A 21,293-nucleotide genomic window follows, 5' to 3' on the forward strand; every position below is an offset into this window, starting at 1 on the left:
AACATCTCCTGTATAAACCAATAGGAAATCACCAGTAGCAATCAGATTCTTTACGACGGGGCAGGGTCAATGAAGAACTGGGCACAGGTCACAGAAACACACCACAGACGATTATCACAATTATAACAGCTTGTATTATTGTCTTATTTTCCCCTCCCTTAATCAATCGTCAATCAATCAACCAATCAATTTGGATTGATTGTCCTGCCTTTCCTTCCCTTTCTTGTCTTTTATTATTTGTAGATCAGTCAGTCACAATGTACCCATGATACAGTACGGTTTTGATGTTCTCGAACACGACCACTATGGAGCTTGACTTGAAAGGCATACTGGCGCACTGCATAATGTACAAATTCTAGTTCCCTACTTTGCACATGTTAAAATAGTGAACACAACACATTTTATTATTAACAAACATTTACAGGTTTCTAAACAACAAATAGACCTACTAGTTTTAAAAAATAAAACAAAGACTACTGTGAAAATACAGAATGTTTCACTTTCAGTTGAAATATGTTTGGGCTGCCAAGAAGAGAGAGAACAACAGCTGGATTAGTCAGGAGGACACTTTTATTTGCTGCCGGTATTACACCAGTGGGTCATTTTGTTCCGACCAGTCGCTCGCTGTCCTACCCGGACATTGTTTTGTGAACATCCATGTATTTGTTGTAGAGCGGAAGTGGAGCCAGATCCTCGAGACCACGGCGACAGCTGAACGAATCTTGAGAATATATTGGTGTAGGGACGTGGATTTCCATCAGCCAAGATGTCTCGGGGATCAATTGAAATCCCCTTACGGGACACGGATGAGGTAAGGACTACTACCTACGCTGCTTTGTTTGACCGTGGATTGCTACAGCTAGCCTACTAACGTTAGCTAACGTAGTATTGCCCTGTGCTTGTTGACTAACGTCAGCCAGATCGCTAACAACTTCTGAGATTTAAATTTTTATTTTTTTACTATCAGTCTTGAAAATTATTGGTCATAACCAAGATTTGAGTTGTAAAGGCCACCCTGCTCTACACCATGATATTGTCTTTCCGATCATTCAGTACGCTAACTAGTAAATGCAGCCACTTCTTGTCCCCAGTCAAAACATTTCATAAAGTAACTTAGCCTTTCTGATCAAGCTGTTTAGCCATAGGTTAAAGGTCACATGTCATGTTGTATGTGTACGAACTGGTGTTCACATAGACATTTGTTCTGCAGGTCATTGAGCTTGATTTCGACCAGCTGCCAGAAGGAGATGAGGTCATCAGTATCCTGAAACAGGAGCATACACAGTTGCACATATGGATTGCTCTTGCTGTAAGTATGAATACAGAGACTGGTATGATAATTAATTTAAGCCTTAAGAAATTAAATGGTTGAAATGACAGTTGCACATATTACTCTGTATGAGTGATGCATCAAATACAGTTAGATTGTAATTTCTACTGTTACCTGTAACTCCTCCCTGTAGCCCTGCAGGCTTGCTGCCATTTACAGGTATTTTAACAGTAACATTCCATCTTATTGCATACCATTGGCGAGGCGTGTGAGATACTTGTTGACCTGTGCCTGTTTGGAGACACTTCCTATGTTGGAGAGTATATCCGTGGACGGTTTTGATTAGGAAATTGTCGTCTGCATCGCCGAAAGAAATAATTGAATCCATTTGTTATAGGCTACCAAGGCAAAACCAAACATGGATGTCAATGTTTGGGCGCACAGACGCTGTTCTACTACCCGTCAGCAGCAGCATGCTGCCCAATTGTGAGGCTGATTAGCTAGACAAACAGGTGTGAAACACGGAGACAAAACATGGAATGTTTTGATTTGGAGGGGGGTGGTAGCATCTAACAATTTAATGTAATTATTTCCTGGGCACAGTCCGGCGACACAAACAACAATTTCCTTATCAGAACTGTCCACCAACCACGGATATATTCTCAGACGTGGGAAAAGTGTTGCCAAACAGGTACGTGTCGGCAAATATCTCCCACGGTGTCTAAATGTTATACAGAACTCAGGAAATGGGCTATCCTCCCTGGTGAGTTATGTAGTTGCATTCCCACTGACTGATGGTTTGTTTATGGATTGTTTGTCACCAAAATAAACACAGACATATTTTTCTTTTAGCTGGAGTATTACAAACAGACGAAGACGGAGGACTTTGTCAAGCTGCTGGAGGCGGCCCGTATCGATGGGAACCTGGACTACAGAGACCATGAGAAGGACCAGATGACCTGTCTGGACACCTTGGCAGCCTACTATGTCCAGCAGGCACGTAAAGAGAAGAACAAAGATGCCAAGAAGGAGCTCATCACTCAGGCCACCCTGCTCTACACCATGGCAGACAAGATCATCATGTACGACCAGGTAAGATAATCAGCTTAACAATTTATTGGATAATGTGAAAGTCAATTTCCCCAACACAAAAAATCATAACCAAGAGTAATCTATTTGTTTGTAACAGAACCACTTGTTGGGAAGAGCCTGTTTCTGCCTGCTGGAGGGGGACAAAATGGACCAGGCAGATGCTCAGTTCCACTTTGTCTTGAACCAGTCTACCAATAACATCCCTGCTCTACTTGGTAAGTAAAACACAAAGGGAAAGATCTACCATTACAACTACAAAGGTTCACTTCGAAATGGGGCCTAACCACTATACATTTAATTTCAACAGGTAAAGCTTGCATCTCCTTCAATAAGAAGGATTACAGGGGAGCACTGGCCTACTACAAGAAGGCTCTACGCACAAACCCTGGATGTCCTGGTAAGCATTTCACTTGTAGCTGTCATATTAAAATGAACAATATCCTGGTCTCTCCTAATATACCGTCACTATTTCTCTGACCAGCCGAGGTGAGGCTGGGGATGGGCCACTGCTTTGTCAAGCTCAGTAAGCTGGAGAAGGCCCGTCTGGCCTTTGGCCGGGCCCTGGAGCTCAACTCCAAGTGTGTGGGAGCCCTTGTGGGCTTGGCTGTGCTGGAGCTCAACAGCAAGGAGCCCGACTCCATCAAGAATGGAGTGCAGCTCCTATCCAGAGCCTACACCATCGACCCCAGCAACCCCATGGTGCTCAACCACCTGGCTAACCACTTCTTCTTCAAAAAGGTGAGAGGGTTGTCATCTTATTCCTGGTATATAGTAGCATGTCTTGACCTGAGCATCGTTTATCATTCACATTGATGTACTTTCTTATTTTCAGGACTACAGTAAAGTGCAGCACCTGGCTCTCCATGCCTTTCACAACACAGAGGTGGAAGCTATGCAGGCTGAGAGCTGCTACCAGTTGGCCCGCTCCTTTCATGTACAGGTAAGCGCTAAGGCCTCAGTTTATTTTTCGGGAAGACTCTTGCTTTTCTAATTGAATGGGAATTACATCTCTCCTTCTTGTGTGTTTCAGGAGGACTATGACCAGGCCTTCCAGTACTACTACCAGGCCACCCAATTTGCCTCGTCTACCTTTGTGCTGCCTTTTTTTGGCCTGGGGCAGATGTACGTGTACCGTAGAGACAAGGAGAATGCAGCCCAGTGCTTTGAGAAGGTCCTAAAGGCCTACCCCAACAACTATGAAACCATGAAGATCCTGGGATCTCTTTATGCTACTTCAGATGATCAGGAAAAGAGAGACATTGCCAAAGTAAGTAAAACAGCTATGCGAAGGTGAACCTCACATGAAGTATTCACTTGTAACTCTGTAGATGTTAATCAGCACTATTGCTAAAATCAATAAGATGTAATGTCTTTGTGTTCTGCAGGGTCATCTGAAGAAGGTGACCGAGCAGTACCCTGATGACGTGGAGGCCTGGATCGAGCTGGCCCAGATCCTGGAGCAGACCGACATCCAGGGCGCCCTCTCTGCCTACGGCACGGCCACCCGCATTCTGCAGGAGAAGGTCCAGGCTGACGTCCCCCCTGAGATCCTCAACAACCTGGGGGCTCTCCACTTCAGACTGGGGAACCTGGGAGAGGCCAAGGTACAGTTTAGGAGGATGGCAGAGCTTCCTGACTAGATTTAGACATTTCCATGTTGTAGCAATGAATTCATTAACTACTCAAATGGCTATTTGTAGTTTCCTAACTTGTCTTTGTGTTTGATGTTTGACAGCCATTGTCGATAGTGACGACATCGTGATGTCACACGGTGGTCTAGCACATTTGAATTTGACTGCACCTCTGGAGTCTGGCAGCGCAGAACAGCGCAGCACCCAGCAAGGCGACATGCCGAATAGCCTGTTCCCTATTTGCCATAGCCTAAATGTTCAATACATATGAGGTAGTTAGAATATTAACATAATGCAAGAGAACAATGTAGATTATTGATAGAGCGGAGAGCACCAAAGCAGCGCAAAATGTCAAATGAGGCCTAATGTGTTTTTTTCCCCCCCACCAATATTGGATAATCATGATCAGGACTTTGGCATCACGCATTCTGTTGTCGGGCTTATTGTTTTAAACTTTAATTTCCCTTTTCCTCCCCAATCCCCACTCAATTGTAACGTGACTTGTTGGCCTAGGCATATCCTACTGTTTCATGATCAACCATGGAATGGATCTATAGGTGGAGCAGAGTTCCAGCTGTTGTTTGTGACGAGCCAAAATAAAAACATAGTAATAACGAGGGAGAGAACAAACCATTTCAAGATAGACTAATCGAATATGAAGTATAAACAAACCTGCCACGTTTCTGCTTTACTTGACCAAAGTGTGGGCTAAATAAATTGTCAACAACAATCAGATAAAACAAATGATTATTTAGCCTAACATTCTTTATAGCAGATGGATGAACATTGGCTTAGGCTATGCCTTTTGCCTATCGACCTGTAAAAATCCTAAATATACAATTCGATAAAGCAAATTATTATTTAACATTCTTCATAGCACTTAAAGAACGAATGAACATAGGCCTATTCGTTTTTAGCATAAGCCAATTAGGATATGCCTCTTGCCTATCGAACTTTACAAATCCTAAATATAGGTCTACAAAATAAATAAAGTAGCATAAACAAGTGCAAAAAAAGTATTTCAAGCTTTGATAGCCTAGAATGTCATTTGAGTATGATGCATCTGGATTTGAATATAGGCTACATTTTTTAAATTAAACAAAGTACAATTAGGAACCATTTGTTTTTTTTCTTCTCTCTAGCTAATGGTTTCTGGCAAGGATCACCAGCATGTTCAACGTTTCTGCCCCAGAGTAGCGAACTCGGCAGGATGATGGACTTGTAAATGTTGACGGAGGTTTGCAGTCTGTCGATCCTTTGCCCCGATTGTCTTTTTACACATTCTGAAAGTGACTTCAGGTCTGCTGGCTCACCTTTATTCAGGTCTGCTGGCTCACCTTTATTCAGGTCTGCTGGCTCACCTTTATTCAGGTCTGCTGGCTCACCTTTATTCAGGTCTGCTGGCTCACCTTTATTCAGGTCTGCTGGCTCACCTTTATTCAGGTCTGCTGGCTCACCTTTATTCAGGGCTGCTGGCTCACCTTTATTCAGGGCTGCTGGCTCACCTTTATTCAGGGCTGCTGGCTCACCTTTATTCAGGGCTGCTGGCTCACCTTTATTCAGGGCTGCTGGCTCACCTTTATTCAGGGCTGCTGGCTCACCTTTATTCAGGGCTGCTGGCTCACCTTTATTCAGGGCTGCTGGCTCACCTTTATCATTCAGCCTGAAACCAAAGAACCGCCAAACCGGTGAAGACAGGCTTTTCTTTCCCACCAAGGAGCCAGAGTTTTTTTTTCCTGTTTTAGCATACGACAGACTGTACTATAGTGAAATCCCATCACACCTTTTTTATTTTTGTCGGAAAGTAGCCTAATGAAATTACAATAGACTACACTTGATACGGCTGTAATATTTGTTTTTAGCTCCTATCTGAGTATTTTTATGAACAAGAGAAACATTGCTCTACCAATTTTGTAAATCGTTCAACAGCCTAGACTAGATAAATAACTAGGCCTAGCAATGTGTCCTTTATAGTGCCTTCTTCCCGCCAATTGACTGACCTCTCTGTGCTCAACACGCACCCCCCAGATTTAATTTGAATTTTTTTACAGTACAATCGTATATCAATGATGTTTGGACAGGACGATGTGTCATTCCAGACGTCGCCCAACCCTAGTAGACACAACAGAGCTATAAATAGATTTCAGGGGTTTGTTCTGTCTGTCCATGTTTAGAAATACTTCCTGGCCTCTTTGGAGCGGGCCAAAGCTGAGGGAGAGCATGACGAGCATTACTACAACGCCATCTCTGTCACCACGTCTTACAACCTAGCCAGGCTCTACGAGGCCATGTGCGAATTCCACGAGGCGGAGAAACTCTACAAGAACATCCTGAGGGAACATCCCAACTACGTCGACTGTAAGCACTGAAGACACACTATACTTTTTGGTTAATGTCTGTCTCCTTAGGGTGTGTGCGTATCAATTGGTCCTTTGTTGTTGCTTGCAGGTTACCTGCGTCTTGGCGCAATGGCTCGTGACAAAGGAAACTTCTATGAAGCTTCCGACTGGTTCAAAGAGGCTCTGCAGATTAATCAGGATCACCCAGATGCCTGGTCCCTGATCGGGAATCTCCACTTGGCCAAGCAGGAGTGGGGTCCGGGTCAGAAGAAGTTTGAGCGTATCCTCAAGCAGCCGTCCACTCAGAACGACACCTACTCCATGCTGGCTCTGGGCAACGTGTGGCTCCAGACCCTGCACCAGCCCACCAGGGACCGGGAGAAGGTACGGCAGAATATCAGTTGTTTTGATGTGGAGCCATAAATAATCACTGTCAGAAACGGTGCCTTCATCATTTGTCTGTGTCTGTGGTTGTGTCCCTCCAGGAAAAGAGACATCAGGATCGAGCCCTGGCCATTTACAAACAGGTCCTACGAAACGACTCCAAGAACCTTTACGCTGCCAACGGCATAGGTTTGTTGGCCTTCACTCACTCATTGTATTAACATAAATGCTTAATACTCAAACTTGACTGTGTTTAACTATAAGCATGTATTTACCTCAGATAACTATTAGCGTGTAAATACCTCAGAGTTTGCCATCTTTCCTGTCCAGGTGCTGTCCTGGCCCATAAGGGCTACTACCGAGAGGCCCGTGACGTGTTTGCCCAGGTGAGAGAAGCCACAGCTGATATCAGTGACGTCTGGCTCAACCTTGCCCACATCTACGTGGAGCAGAAACAGTACATCAGCGCTGTGCAGATGGTAAGTCTCTGTACTGGCACATAGTACACACTGCAGAGTTCTTTTACATTCCTATTTTTTTTACTTGAGGAGTTCTTTTAAAATGTCTTATTCACTCTTTGTGGCGTTTAGTACGAGAACTGTCTGAAGAAGTTCTACAAGCATCAGAACACTGAGGTGGTGCTGTACCTGGCTCGGGCACTCTTCAAATGCGGGAAACTCCAGGAGTGCAAACAGACTCTGCTGAAGGTGAGATTTGTGTGAAATGAAGTGACTCTCATTCCTTTTAGTAACCCTATGGCTGGGCTTCATTTGCCTGAGCTTGTTTATGTGAAAGCAAGGTGACCCTTGTGTGAATGTTCTGTTACTAGGGTTGCAAAATCCTGTGAGCTTTTTATTTATTTTTCTCCCGACATCCCGATTGGAGGATTCCTGGGATCAGAAGGGAATAAACAGGAATTTCAGGATCCTTTCTGGGAAACTAGGGAATTTATTGAAAGTTCCTGGAATTTTGCAACCCTACCTGTTGCTCACTGATGTGGCTGGCTGTGTCCCCAGGCACGTCACGTGGCCCCCAGTGACACGGTGCTGATGTTCAACGTGGCCCTGGTGCTGCAGAGGCTGGCCACTCTGGTGCTGAAGGACGAGAAGAGTAACCTAAAGGCTGTACTCAGTGGTGTCAAAGAGCTGGAGCTGGCCCACCGGTACACCCTAAACTCACTTTAACACTTCTAAAATAATCCTTCACTTTTCTCAGCCTAATCTTCTCTTTTCTGTTCTATTTTGTCTCAGGTATTTCAGCTACCTTGCCAAGGCAGGTGACAAGATGCGGTTCGACCTAGTGCTTGCCTCCACTGAGGCCAGGTCAGTTTGAACAAATATCTCCCCTCTAAAATCCAAATGCAGGCCAGTACTTACTTCATAGCCTTCAGTAAATCAATGAACCACTCTTAGCCAAAATTCTCATCACACCTCAGAGGAATTTAGAGGGATGACAGCTAAGCCTGGATTGTGAGCTGTGTTTGTGTGGGGGTCGTTGCAGGCAATGCTCTGACCTGCTGAGTCAGGCTCAGTATCACGTGGCTCGGGCCAGGAAGCAGGACGAGGAGGAGAAGGAGATCCGGGCCAAGCAGGATCAGGAGAGGGACTTCCTGCGCCAACAGATGCATAAAGAACAGGTCTGTCTATGGGATGTCACATCTCCACAAGTCCCTCATCCCTTCTATGTTGTACTTGTAAACCATAATGGATAAGCAAACATGCCTTACTTGAGGCTGGGATGACTTGAATAACATGCTTCTTTGGTCCACTGTAAATGTATTCCTTTATAACAGTGTGACTAACCCACTGACCTTGTTTCCTGCTGCACCACCAGGAGGAGAAGAGAACCAAGCTGGAAGAGGATCAGAAGAAGCTGCTGGAGCAGAGAGCCATGTACGTGGAGAAGACCAAGGGTCTGCTCTCCTTCGCCGATGGAATGAAGGAGGAAAGGAAAGAGAAGAGGAAAGGTGGCGGCCGAGTGAGTGCAAATATGTAGAGAACAGCTAGTGCAACGCAGAGGTTTGTGTTGATCAATGATTAGCTCATGGCACATCAGATCGATATAAATCTCAAACGATCTAGGGTGCAGTGTGAGTATATTGTTCTTGTTTCATTCTCCCCAGCGCAAGAAAGGGGACTTTGATGAGTTTGTCAACGATGGCTCTGATGAGGACCTGCCAGTGAGAAGGAGGAAGAAGAGGAAGGGTGGCAGCGGGAGTGAGGAGGAGGGCCGCAGGAAGAAGAGGAGGTGAGACTGCTGTGGAAAGTGTTTTATTTGTAGTGACCGGTAGGAAAATAGCCTGGTGTGAGTGGCACTGTGACTGTGTATTTCAGACCCAACAAAGGGGGTGACGATGGCAGCGATGACGAGGAAGGAGGCTCACGGACTAAAAAGCAACGCAAACCCAGAGCAGGTGGCAAGAAGATGCAAAAGGTCAGTTAAATCTAGGTTCTAATTGTATTTTTAAACCCAAATGACCAGCCTTAGGCCTAGAGATGTAACAGTTCTGTTCTTGTCTAGTACGAGCCTGTGCCACCATCTCTCAAAGGCAAGATCAAGTCGAAGGCCATCATCTCATCCTCCGACTCTTCATCAGACGAGGATGGACTGAAAATTGCTGAAGACAGGTGAAGGCATAAACTCATTCGTACATGAAATGCTACATGAAAATACAACTCCGAAGGGTTTTGTGCCACTAATTCATAATTCTTTGTCTGTTGACCACCCAGAAACCCCAGAGACAGTGGTTCAGGCTCTGATAACGAGGGAGGCCACAAGAAGCGCATCGCCTCCGACAGTGAGTCCGACGGGGGCCGGAACCGCTCTGGCAGCGAAGCTGGAAGCCCCCAACGCTCCGGAAACTCAGGTAGCGACTCAGGCAGCGACCGTCCAGTGAAGAGGAAGAGAGTGCAGCAGCAGTCTGACTCAGAGCAGTCTGATAACGAGAGCAAGAGGAGCCGCTCTGGGTCGGAGAACGAGTCCCGACCTGGCTCACCGGCCGCAGCCTCTGGCTCTGAAGCAGGTTCTCCGGCATGCTCCCCACACCGCTCCGATAACGGATCAGAACCAGGGGGCTCTGCCAAAGAGGCCTCCAACCACGGCTCTGGCTCTGACAGTGACTGAGGCATCAAACTCAGAACGGACTTTTTTCCGACAGAATTTTTATTCTTTTTTTTAACAGATTTTTGTAAAGGCTTTTTTTCTTCCGTCTTGGTTTGTACCATGAAATTGAACTGAGCACATGCAGTGTAGCTTTGTAGCCCTTAATGTGGGTTGTCTTTACTAGTTTTTGGTCACCAGACTAAGACTTTTGCATTGATGCTGTACCTCATGTCCTTTTGTTTTGTTGATGATGGATGAAAAATTTGACTAAGTAGTCTGACGGCTGATTGGAAGAGGTGACGTCACAGAAAATTAGTAAATTGACCCAGAGTTGGGACAAATTATATGTAGATAATAAACAAACACAAAATAAATATTAGTTTTTTTTTCTAGTTCTGATGATGAAGATGCTTGTAATGACATTGAAAAACAACTTGACACTTATCTTCTGATTATGGGGTAAATGTGTTGTAATTTTTTTGGCTGCATTTTCCTTGTTTTCTGTATCAACAAAATATTTTGGGCATACCTCATGTCAGTCATGCTGTGGTGAATAAAATGCCATATTACAAGTTCAGCTTCAATAGTGAAAGTGTATATATGTGCCATTTTTTATTTAGGTCCTCTATATGGATACAAGAAGTGCTAAATAATCTGGCGGCACGCCTAGGTGATGCAGTTGTAAATGTATTCGTAGAGTTTGAGACGCATCGAGACTCCAAATACATGGCTCCATTCCGGAGGTACCACAGTGGGGTGGATGAGGCAAACACATGTTTGTGAAGAGGTCCTGTCTGTGGCCAGCTTCTGGAACTGACAACACCAGATCAGGGTATGTCTGACGGGGCTGACCGAGCCTGTCTGAAGAACATATGTTGTAGCGCACTTGTCAAACTCGTCCCACAGAGGGCGGAGTATCTGCAGGTTTTCACTCCTCTCTTGTACTTGATTAGTAAGGAACTCCCCTCACCTGGTTGTCTAGGTCTTAATTAAAAGGAAAAAACAGAAACTAAGCCCTCCGTGGAATGAGTTTGACACCTGTTGTGGAGGTTTTCTCAGAGTTGTCACTGTCGGTGGCCTAAACATGGTTCTGAATATGGGTTCCAGTGTAGCTCTGTTCAAAGTTCAGATGGGCTGCTTAATCTAAGAATAATAAAAGCTCAAGGAAATGGGACTATGGAAGTAAAGTGAACAACTAGGCCTTGGCTATAGCCTTAAGTGCATTGCGAATACTCATCACAATTCTGGTGAATACCCCCAGCCCACTAAAGACACTGATAAAGTGCCTTATTTAGCTGTGGACACACTGTGTTAACATACAACTGCTACTAATGGGCCTTATCTTCCCCTTGCAACCACTTACTGACATGCAAAAATGCTACAGTACTATATTTAAGCAATAAGGGCCGAGTTGGTGTGATATATGGCCAACATACCATGGCCAAGCATTGATGCAACGCAGATTGCCTGGATACAGTCCTTAGCTGTGGTATATTGACCATATACCACAAAACCCAGAGGTGCCTTATTGCTATTATAAACTGGATACCAATGTAATTAGAGCACTAAAAATAAATGTTTCATCATACCCATGGTATACGATCTGATATACCACAGCTGTCAGCCAATCAGCATTCAGGGGTTGAATCACCCTCTTCATGCTGCGTTACATCCGTCCTTTGCGACCTACTTCAAGTAAGTTTCTAACCATAAGTTCTTACAAAATGCATACCACATGTAGGCACTTGAAGTGTTCTCCGTAAGGATCAGTCCATTGCAATAAAACCATTCAGTAGGGGAATGGTCCAACAAATAATGGTGTGACAATGTGCTATATTAAGGCAACTCCTTAAAAATCTAAACAGTTAACTTCCATGGTAACCAGAATTTCTGTAATTGTTGGCCATTTCTCATCGGCCTACCAAGAAACAGGAAGTGTTTGAGAGCTTGCCTTGGTCATTGGGGAGTTATACATAACAACTATGCACTAATACAGTAGTTGCAGGACTTTATAAACCATATTAAATGGCCTGTTGGGTTCACAGTTACATATCTGAATCTAGGTGAAATATTACACAGGACAAGTCTTAAGTGAACTCAGTGTTTAACTTTATTTAAAAGTTAAGCAATAGTGGTACACAAGAACATTCTTAGCAGTTACAGAACCTTACAGTAACACTTTTACAGAAAGTTGTACTGTACAGATGTATACCTCGTGATTTCATTAGATCATAGTAAATTGAGATTATATATTTTTTTAATCTTGATAAAAACAATCAATAAATATCTGGATCAGACATTATGGCAAACAGGCTTCAATTTTTCACACGAGGGGGGGGGGGGCAGAGTTAAAGTGTAACAAAATCAAATTCATTTCTCATGTTATCTTTATTCACCAATTAAAACATGTTGCACTTGTGTAGTTTGAAAATTGTTGCATGAGAACAGACCGTGTGCGAGTTCATTTTGCATGGCCCGATGCCCCAGGTGGGTTAGTTTGCAAATGTTTAGACCATTCCATTGGTCCTTAAGTGAAATCACCCCTCAGCTGGGGCACCGAGCCATGCTAAACCAACTCACACATTGTTTGGTTGTTCCCCGTAAAGACAATTCAAGTATCACAATGTATGACAGATACAGAGGGAGGTACACAGCAATGAGGGTTGATAAATTAACAAGGCCGCATAATTTCATCTCTCCCAGGCGATGTGCCATACATCCACAAAAGCACTTAAAGGTCTGAATTTGAATTCTTACAATCAGGATATTGTGCAAGTAAAACCGTTTTTTTATTACAGACTTGTGCATTAGTCCAGACTAAGTATTTTCACTTGAAATGGAGACATTAAGCAATTCAAACCCAACACATGAAGCCCATAATGAGGAGGTAGAAACAAGCAAATATAAACCATTAAATGTTATGGTAACCAATGATTACAGTTGAGGATTCTTTGTAACAATCAAGGGATGAGTGAATATTGCAACGACTCATGTATGACGTTGAGCAAAGTGCATCTCTACAGTGTTGCTCATCGGCTAACAACAACAAAAATAAAATCATAGCATTCAGCAGCAGGAACAAGGCCCTTGAAATTCAATTGTCTTAGAGAAAAACAAGTCTAGATTCAAAGCAGCTGATACCATTGATCTTAAAAGGGGCTCTTAAAACAGATGGCAAACCATTATTATGCATAAGCGCTAGAAAAGAGCCATGGGGGGGACTAAACATGCATTGGCTTAATATGGCCAAAAACCTGATAGGGGAATGAAGTGTTGCAGTGGTTAGGTATGCAATGCATATCATATTGGGACAGGGATGGGGAATGAAGTGTTGCAGTGGTTAGGTATGCATGTCATATTGGGACAGGGAGGATGAATGAAGTGTTGCAGTGGTTAGGTATGCATGTCATATTGGGACAGGGAGGATGAATGAAGTGTTGCAGTGGTTAGGTATGCATATCATATTGGGACAGGGAAGATGAATGAAGTGTTGCAGTGGTTAGGTATGCATGTCATATTGGGACAGGGAGGATGAATGAAGTGTTGCAGTGGTTAGGTATGCATATCATATTGGGACAGGGAAGATGAATGAAGTGTTGCAGTGGTTAGGTATGCATATCATATTGGGACAGGGAAGATGAATGAAGTGTTGCAGTGGTTAGGTATGCATGTCATATTGGGACAGGGTAGATGAATGAAGTGTTGCAGTGGTTAGGTATGCATATCATATTGGGACAGGGTAGATGAATGACGTGTTGCAGTGGTTAGGTATGCATGTCATATTGGGACAGGGTAGATGAATGAAGTGTTGCAGTGGTTAGGTATGCATATCATATTGGGACAGGGTAGATGAATGACGTGTTGCAGTGGTTAGGTATGCATATCATATTGGGACAGGGAGGATGAATGAAGTGTTGCAGTGGTTAGGTATGCATATCATATTGGGACAGGGAAGATGAATGAAGTGTTGCAGTGGTTAGGTATGCATATCATATTGGGACAGGGAGGATGAATGAAGTGTTGCAGTGGTTAGGTATGCATATCATATTGGGACAGGGTAGATGAATGAAGTGTTGCAGTGGTTAGGCATGCATATCATATTGGGACAGGGAGGATGAATGAAGTGTTGCAGTGGTTAGGTATGCATATCATATTGGGACAGGGTAGATGAATGAAGTGTTGCAGTGGTTAGGTATGCATGTCATATTGGGACAGGGTAGATGAATGACGTGTTGCAGTGGTTAGGTATGCATATCATATTGGGACAGGGAAGATGAATGAAGTGTTGCAGTGGTTAGGTATGCATATCATATTGGGACAGGGTAGATGAATGAAGTGTTGCAGTGGTTAGGTATGCATGTCATATTGGGACAGGGAGGATGAATGAAGTGTTGCAGTGGTTAGGTATGCATATCATATTGGGACAGGGTAGATGAATGAAGTGTTGCAGTGGTTAGGTATGCATATCATATTGGGACAGGGTAGATGAATGACGTGTTGCAGTGGTTAGGTATGCATATCATATTGGGACAGGGAGGATGAATGAAGTGTTGCAGTGGTTAGGTATGCATATCATATTGGGACAGGGAGGATGAATGAAGTGTTGCAGTGGTTAGGTATGCATATCATATTGGGACAGGGTAGATGAATGAAGTGTTGCAGTGGTTAGGTATGCATATCATATTGGGACAGGGAGGATGAATGAAGTGTTGCAGTGGTTAGGTATGCATATCATATTGGGACAGGGAGGATGGGAAAGAAACAAAAGCGGTATTATATCAATAGCATTTCTGCACCATTAGGCTTTTGGCTGGTTCTTCAGTCAGCTTCCTCCTCAGACTCCTCTTCCTCAGCAGTCTCCAGCCAGGTCAGCCACTGGTTGACCTTCACAGGGAACATACCATGAGCCAAAATAGAGATGCATTACCCATTTATGTGGTGTATTTCTAGTCTAATAAAAAAAAGCCAGTTTAGTATGCACTTGTAATGGTGTGAGTTGCAATACAAATTGTCTGGGAGTAGAAATTTAATTACCTGGAATAATGCTTTCCCCTTCCCAGGAAACTCTTGAGTTATGTCTTCTTTCCATGCAAGGAAGGCTTCTTCTTCAATGATTTCCATATCATAGAAGTGGACAAAATAGCGCAGTAACATTCCTAGAGAAATAAAAATCGATATTTTTAAAAAACTGAACAAAAACCCTTCTAGGCAAATGCGCTTGCATAAAATTATCCAAAGTAATAATTTGACCATGTGACCTGTACGCACCTTTAGGGAAAGTTTTAGCATTGCAGTGGACCTGCAGTGCGTAGAGGGCAACGACTTGCAGATCCTGGTGATCATGCAGGAACTTCTGCATCACTGGCTTGAAGACCAGCAGCAGCTGCTTCTCCTGGTCCAGCTGTTCTTTAGTGGGGACTGATAACTGGTCTTCTTCCTCACTGGCATTTATCTCTTGGGCAATGTACTGCAAGAAACTGGAGGGGGGATGAGCAGAATTCAGACCTAGTCTTAATAACATGCATCTCAAGATGCATAACCACAGAACTCTGCAATGTGGGCATTAGCCCTTTCCCCATACCTGGTCATGAGGATGTTGACGAAGCCCTTGTCAGTGTGGAGCTTAGGGGAGATGTTGTCCTTGATCCACTTGTAAATGCACTGGGGAGAGGGGTCTGCTTTGATCTGCTTCAGCAGTTCCTTTTCCAGCTTCATGAGTGGGAATAAGAAGCTCAGGCCTTTGCCCTCCAAGATCTCCAGCATGCGATCCTTGTTTTGGTCAATTTCTGCAGATTTTGACAAAATCACAACAATCTTGTTAAAATGTGAAAACTTGACAGAGCTTTCTAGGCTAAGGGTTTAGGAGAGGTTGACATACCAGGCAGCATCTTCTGCATGTTGACCTTGCTTTGCTGGAATAGATCAGTGAGCCACTCACGATCCTTCAGCTTAGCAGTCTGTTGCAGACAAAGCAGGAAGAGGGGGAAGTGGGTGCCATTCTCCAGAGGGTGGGCGAGCTCGTCCATGCTCACCAGCTCTGCGATGATGGCTCGCGCTGCAAACTGGGCCAAGTAGGACTTCACCAGAGGAATGTCCACTTCGATCTTGGGACACTGGTCCAGAACACTGAGAAAAGCCTGTAAAAAAGTACACAGGCATGTGGTGAGTAAATTCACTGAACAGTAGAACCTTTGATATCTTACAACAAAAGCTCTTTGCCATGACTGGAAGACTGACCCGCATGAAGCTCTCCCCAGTAACAAGGCCCTCTGTGCGGAGTGTGTGGATCAAGGTGCTGGCATGCTCCTTGTCTTCGTCTGGGCAGTCAAGAGAAGAGATCACGATCTTGCTCAACATCTCAGGCAGGAAGTGTTTGGGAGCCTTCATCTCTCTTACACTGTTCACAGCTTCATCAATGTTTTTGCTGTTCAGGTAATCGATCACTATGGTCTCCTGATAAGATATAATATGGACAAAGACTGTTAGCGCTCAGAAATCCTTTTATGGGGCAAAAGGTACAACTTGAAGGAGTTCCTTGAGATTGTAAAATGGAACATACGGTCATCTTAAGCAACTCTTCCTTTGCAGGAGGCGGTTTCTTGGTGGTCTTTGGAGGTTTTTCCTGAATTGGAGGAGGGTTGGTTTTCAGACCAAGCAGAGGAGGCTGAGAAATGATGAGACCGTTTAGAGTGGGCAGACTTTAAATACACATCAACTCCAGCTGAATGCTATAAAAGCGGTATGCATGTTTGTCTTTACCTGTCCCAGTGGTGGCGTTTGAGTGCGTGGAGGTTGAGCACTTGGAGGAATCATTGTTGGTATCTGCGGCTGCAACTTTGGCACTTGGTTTGTGTTGAGAAGGAATGACTGTGCCGGCCTTAGACTGATCTAAGACGGGGAATAGAGGGTATTATGCATCGTTCTCATCTTTTGCATTAAAGTATTTTGGCTTGTTGCCTGTGCAAACGGTGGTTTAAAAGAGTGGGTATCTACCAGGTGTTGTACCTCATCAGCGTTGAGCGATCCTTTCTTGATGAAACGCGGTGCCATGTCCTTAGACTGAGCCTGCTGTTGCTGGTTCTGGAACATTGGATTCTGCCCCTGGAAAATGTTTGAAATTACTTTAGATGCAATGCCATATCCATCAAGATTTGAGCAGTCCAAGAATATTCAAAAGCTACTGCTTTTAGTAAAGTGTGCAACTGTCACCTGGTTAGATTTGATGAAGGGCTTGCCTCCCATCTCAAACTGAGACTGGGTAGCAGGGGCTGTGTGCCCGTTGAAGAGTGGGTTGGTGCGGTGACGGCCCATGGTGGGCGAATACCGGTCCTGAATCACTCCAGGGCCTGTGCCGATCCCACTCCCTAGTAGTCAGGACACACATTAAAATGTTGGACAACAGGACAGCAATAAATTCAAACTACTCAGGAGTGTCAGTCATGGATGTACCTGGCATCTGTCCAAACATATCCGCCAACCCGCCAAGAGTTTCCCTGTCAAGTTTCAACCTAGGCATGAAGGGCCCCTCCAAAAAGAAGTCAGTTCTCATTCCCTGGGCCATTGGTGGAATAAAAACACCCAAATCCTGCAAGACACAAAGCAGAAGTGTATTAACACACTGTGGCATTATAGATTCATAAGATTTGGCTGCACTTAATAAAGAATGGTTAACTAACTTTTACTGCTTCCTGACGAATCTGGTTAATCGTCTTTGGTCCATTATCGATAAAAGCTTTGCGAGCCACCCAATTGTTCTCTCGCAACTCCACCGAATCCTGCACCAGGAAACGAATCCTTGCCGGCAAGTCCTTGTTGTTCATTAAGGATTTCATACGGCCAAAGTACTGATCCATTAAAGACTGCAAGAGAAACAAATTAGTCACGCCCAAATGGAAAATAATATTAAGAAACTAAATAAAATGACTCAAGTGTATATGCTTACCCTAGCCTTTTCATGATCGAGTCTAGGCCCCACTGTTCTCATTATCTGACAGAGGCACTCCAAATCTTCCCCCATATCTTTAAGTTGGACTCTCTTCTTCTTTTCCAAAAGCTGAAATAAAGATGAAAGATTAGTTAACATGTATTTCATATGGTTTAGCATTGTAAAAACAGTACTGATGTATTCAACTTACTGTTTTGATGCACTTATGAAGGATAGATTCATGGATAAGATCGAGTTTGCCAAGTTCCCCAATGAATTTGATATTTCCCAGCATCTTAAACTTGGCAATGGCATGCTGCTCTTCTTCCTCAGATGTAAGAGGGTTGTCATGTTTGTCATAGACTGAGGGAATAGAAAAGAGCAAAGGTTAGCACAATCAACCACACAGGGCACAGAAAATAGGCACATTTTTTCAAATGTTCACTCACTTTCAACATTTCTGGCGCGGTTCTCAAATTCATCTTGAAGCTTAGAAATCAAAAGTCTCCTGAATGTCTGCAACACACATGGTTTCCAAATGAAAAGATTAGACGGGGTGAGAAAAAAAAAAACATGATACTATTGTCTATAATAGTAGTAATCAATCTGTGAGGAGGATGACAACGATGCTTACGGTGCTTTGTTTTTGTGGCGTTTGGATCTCTGGCGATGGGCCGTCAAAGTTCGGTGCGTCCTCTGCCAAGCGCAGACATAGCTGTGCATAAAGCGAGCTATACTTGGGCTCTTCGAGGGCTTTGTCAACAATCTGTTTGAAATGAGGTGATGTACACTGAACAGTAAAGCAGTTTTCCACTCGATCAATAAACATTAATGCACACAGAGCTAAGAAATAGATTTTAAATTACCAGCAAGATCACTCCTTTTAGGACGAGTTTTGAATCTACGCCCACATTCAGGAGCTCAAGGCATAGCTTGTCAAACTTCTCGGGGGTCAGTTTATTAAGTATGCTGTGGATGGAAAGAACAGGAAACATGAAAAATACTGCATTCTGAAGACAAGGCATTATCTGGTGTTAGAAAATGGCACCACTAACACACATTCACTGAAATCTGCCGACTTGCAAATGGGCCAGTCATTTCTAATGGATAAAAAAAAGCTATGGGGCACCAACCAGATTCAAATTGGCAAACAGCCGACAAGATAACATTTTTATTTGAATCTAATTTGTGTAGCCACAATTTATTAGGGGATTTACATACCCTCTCACTTTCCTGAAGATTGCATCATGTCGTTCTTTTTCATTGGAGGCATTGGCATCTCGTCTAGTGCTTCGTGAAGGAACCCATCTCTGAACGCTAGATCCTGGGGCTTTCCCCAGGAACTCGCTGCAATTAACAGCATTAGTGACATCTGAAGTAAGATTGTTTGGAGTAACATTACATTTTGGTAAAATGGCTTGAATAGTACCTGTTGCCGACAGTCTTGGGATGGTACTGAGAGGCACCCCTACCTCCTCCCCCACCCGAAGAAGCACTGTGGAACAAATATTATTTACTTGAAGAATAGTGTGAACAAAATGACATAGCTAGGACTATTAAAAGGTATAATCTATTCTACACTATGTGAAGGATATCAGTAGGAAGTGAAACAACGACCTGAGGACAAAATTGCATTTAGCCCTAAACAAATTACAATCTTACCTGAAACGAGAAGCACCCCCTTCTGCAATCACACTCTCCACTTTGGCGGCTTGACAACGATGAATTCCCGAAAATAATAATATTCAAATGGGTGGGGGTAGGCAAAAGCGACCTGAAGAAAATGCATTTTTAGAGTACAAAGTAAATGAATAGATTTAGCAGGAAGTGTATGCCATGCGTCAAGCACAGAGTTGGCTAGCTTCATTCGCAGCTAACGCTACACATCCTTTGTTGTAAATGGCCAGTAGCTAACTACTGGTAGCCTGACTCATTTAACTAACTAAACAACATGACAAGGACATTGTAATGCTGAGATTCCGAATCCATGGCATGTTTAGCCATCCATGTCTATTCTGATCAAAGGTGATCTGTTTATTAAATTATAAGAACTAACTAGCTAGCTAATTAATGCTACCGGTAACTCATCATTTCCTCTCTGCCTGTTGGTTGTGGTGGACTAGTTAACTACGTTAGTTAGCAAGCAGTCATATCATTTTCAACATTATTGTCAACGGTCTTGTGATACACTTTGTAAATGTTGATATTGTATTAGCTAGCCAGACAGCTGCCATCATGTTACGTGAAAATAACAATATGCCGGTTCTGTGTGGCAAGTGCTTAATTAGTAGTATATTACCAATGGCAAGACTCCATGTTCTACTAATGTGTCGTGATAAATTGTAGTTAAACTGCTAGTTAGGTTATAGACTGCTATCCAGTTAGCATACGCAGGAAACGCCACATTGGAAAGCTAGCCAAGTAGCTAGGCTAACAATCGGAAGCCATTTTAGAACAGTTAAACGGCCAGCTAGCCAAACCTAAAGTTAAACACAGACTAGATGTAACGATCATACCTTCACCGAAGGAACGTCAGTTTTGTAGGTTGTGTGGTTTCCAAATGTGAGAAATAAAAATAAAGAAGGAAGGACCCTGTTTGGTCGTGATTAATTAACTGGAAATACTGAAATAAAAAGCAGTGCGTTCCAGGGCCAGACCTCGCACTGGTGAGAAGAACGCTGACTGTAATCTACGTCATACGTTGATGGGACTTTATTTACTGGGCTGCCAGCCTTTGTATCACACGTAAAACAGAATCAAATACTCCCTTCACAAGCTCACCCACATATATATATATATATATATATATATATATTGAATCCCTAAATAAAAAAGGTAACGTCAGTTTACTGTGGGAAATACACGCATTACGTATTTGTGTTGTATTCCTGGACTGAATTCATGAACTGCATTCTCTCAATTGTTATAAAGACTTTTATCTAAGGTACCACCCAAAATCCGTAAACACAGGCACCCTCATAGATATCATCCTAACCAACCTGCCCTCCTGTCTTCACCAGGATCTCAGCGATCACTGCCTCATTGCTTGCGTCCGTAATGGATCTGCGGTCAAACGATCACCCCTCATAACTGTCAAACGCTCCCTAAAACACTTCAGCAAGCAGGCCTTGATAATCGACCTGGCCCGGGTATCCTGGAAGGATATTGACCTCATTCCGTCAGCAGAAGATGCCTGGTTATTATTTAAAAGTGCTTTCCTCACAATCTGAAATAAGCATGCCACATTCAAAAACAATAGAACCAGGAACAGATATAGCCCGTGGTTCTCTCCAGACATGACTGCCCTTGACCAGCACAAAACCATCGTGTGGCGTACTGCATTAGCATCGAATAGCCCCCGCGATATGCAACTTTTCAGGGAAGTTAGGAACCAATATACACAGGCAGTTAGGAAAGCAAAGGCTAGCTTTTTCAAACCGAAATTTGCATCCTGTAGCACAAACTCCAAAACGTTATGGGACACTGCAAAGTCCATGGAGAATAAGAGCACCTCCTCCCAGCTGCCCACTGCACTGAGGCTCGGAAACACT

General features: G+C 43.6%; 2 protein-coding genes across 2 annotated transcripts; one reads left to right on the top strand and one right to left on the bottom strand.

Moving 5' to 3' along the window:
* Positions 1 to 625: 625 nt before the first annotated feature.
* LOC118359129 (RNA polymerase-associated protein CTR9 homolog) lies at positions 626 to 10,395 on the top strand. Its single transcript, XM_035737402.2, has 22 exons — positions 626 to 811; positions 1,211 to 1,309; positions 2,123 to 2,362; positions 2,460 to 2,577; positions 2,670 to 2,759; positions 2,844 to 3,100; positions 3,195 to 3,302; positions 3,393 to 3,629; positions 3,748 to 3,966; positions 6,168 to 6,351; positions 6,442 to 6,716; positions 6,818 to 6,905; positions 7,047 to 7,195; positions 7,307 to 7,423; positions 7,733 to 7,878; positions 7,967 to 8,038; positions 8,217 to 8,352; positions 8,550 to 8,693; positions 8,839 to 8,963; positions 9,050 to 9,149; positions 9,237 to 9,343; positions 9,446 to 10,395. The coding sequence occupies exons 1-22, from the start codon at positions 767 to 769 to the stop codon at positions 9,837 to 9,839; spliced, it is 3,450 nt and encodes a 1,149-aa protein (XP_035593295.1). The 5' UTR covers positions 626 to 766; the 3' UTR covers positions 9,840 to 10,395.
* Positions 10,396 to 11,905: 1,510 nt separating this feature from the next.
* LOC118359133 (eukaryotic translation initiation factor 4 gamma 2-like) lies at positions 11,906 to 19,481 on the bottom strand (the record flags this gene model as incomplete). Its single annotated transcript, XM_052470488.1, has 20 exons — positions 11,906 to 14,702; positions 14,853 to 14,974; positions 15,087 to 15,295; positions 15,400 to 15,604; positions 15,697 to 15,955; positions 16,056 to 16,271; positions 16,378 to 16,482; positions 16,578 to 16,706; positions 16,824 to 16,919; positions 17,028 to 17,182; positions 17,268 to 17,403; positions 17,495 to 17,677; positions 17,761 to 17,871; positions 17,954 to 18,105; positions 18,192 to 18,258; positions 18,377 to 18,508; positions 18,609 to 18,711; positions 18,964 to 19,089; positions 19,172 to 19,237; positions 19,405 to 19,481. Coding segments are annotated over 20 exons (2,715 nt in total), but the record flags the coding sequence as incomplete, so codon positions are not given.
* Positions 19,482 to 21,293: the final 1,812 nt, after the last annotated feature.

This window comes from Oncorhynchus keta, chromosome 2, assembly GCF_023373465.1.
Source record: "Oncorhynchus keta strain PuntledgeMale-10-30-2019 chromosome 2, Oket_V2, whole genome shotgun sequence".
NCBI lineage: Eukaryota > Metazoa > Chordata > Actinopteri > Salmoniformes > Salmonidae > Oncorhynchus > Oncorhynchus keta.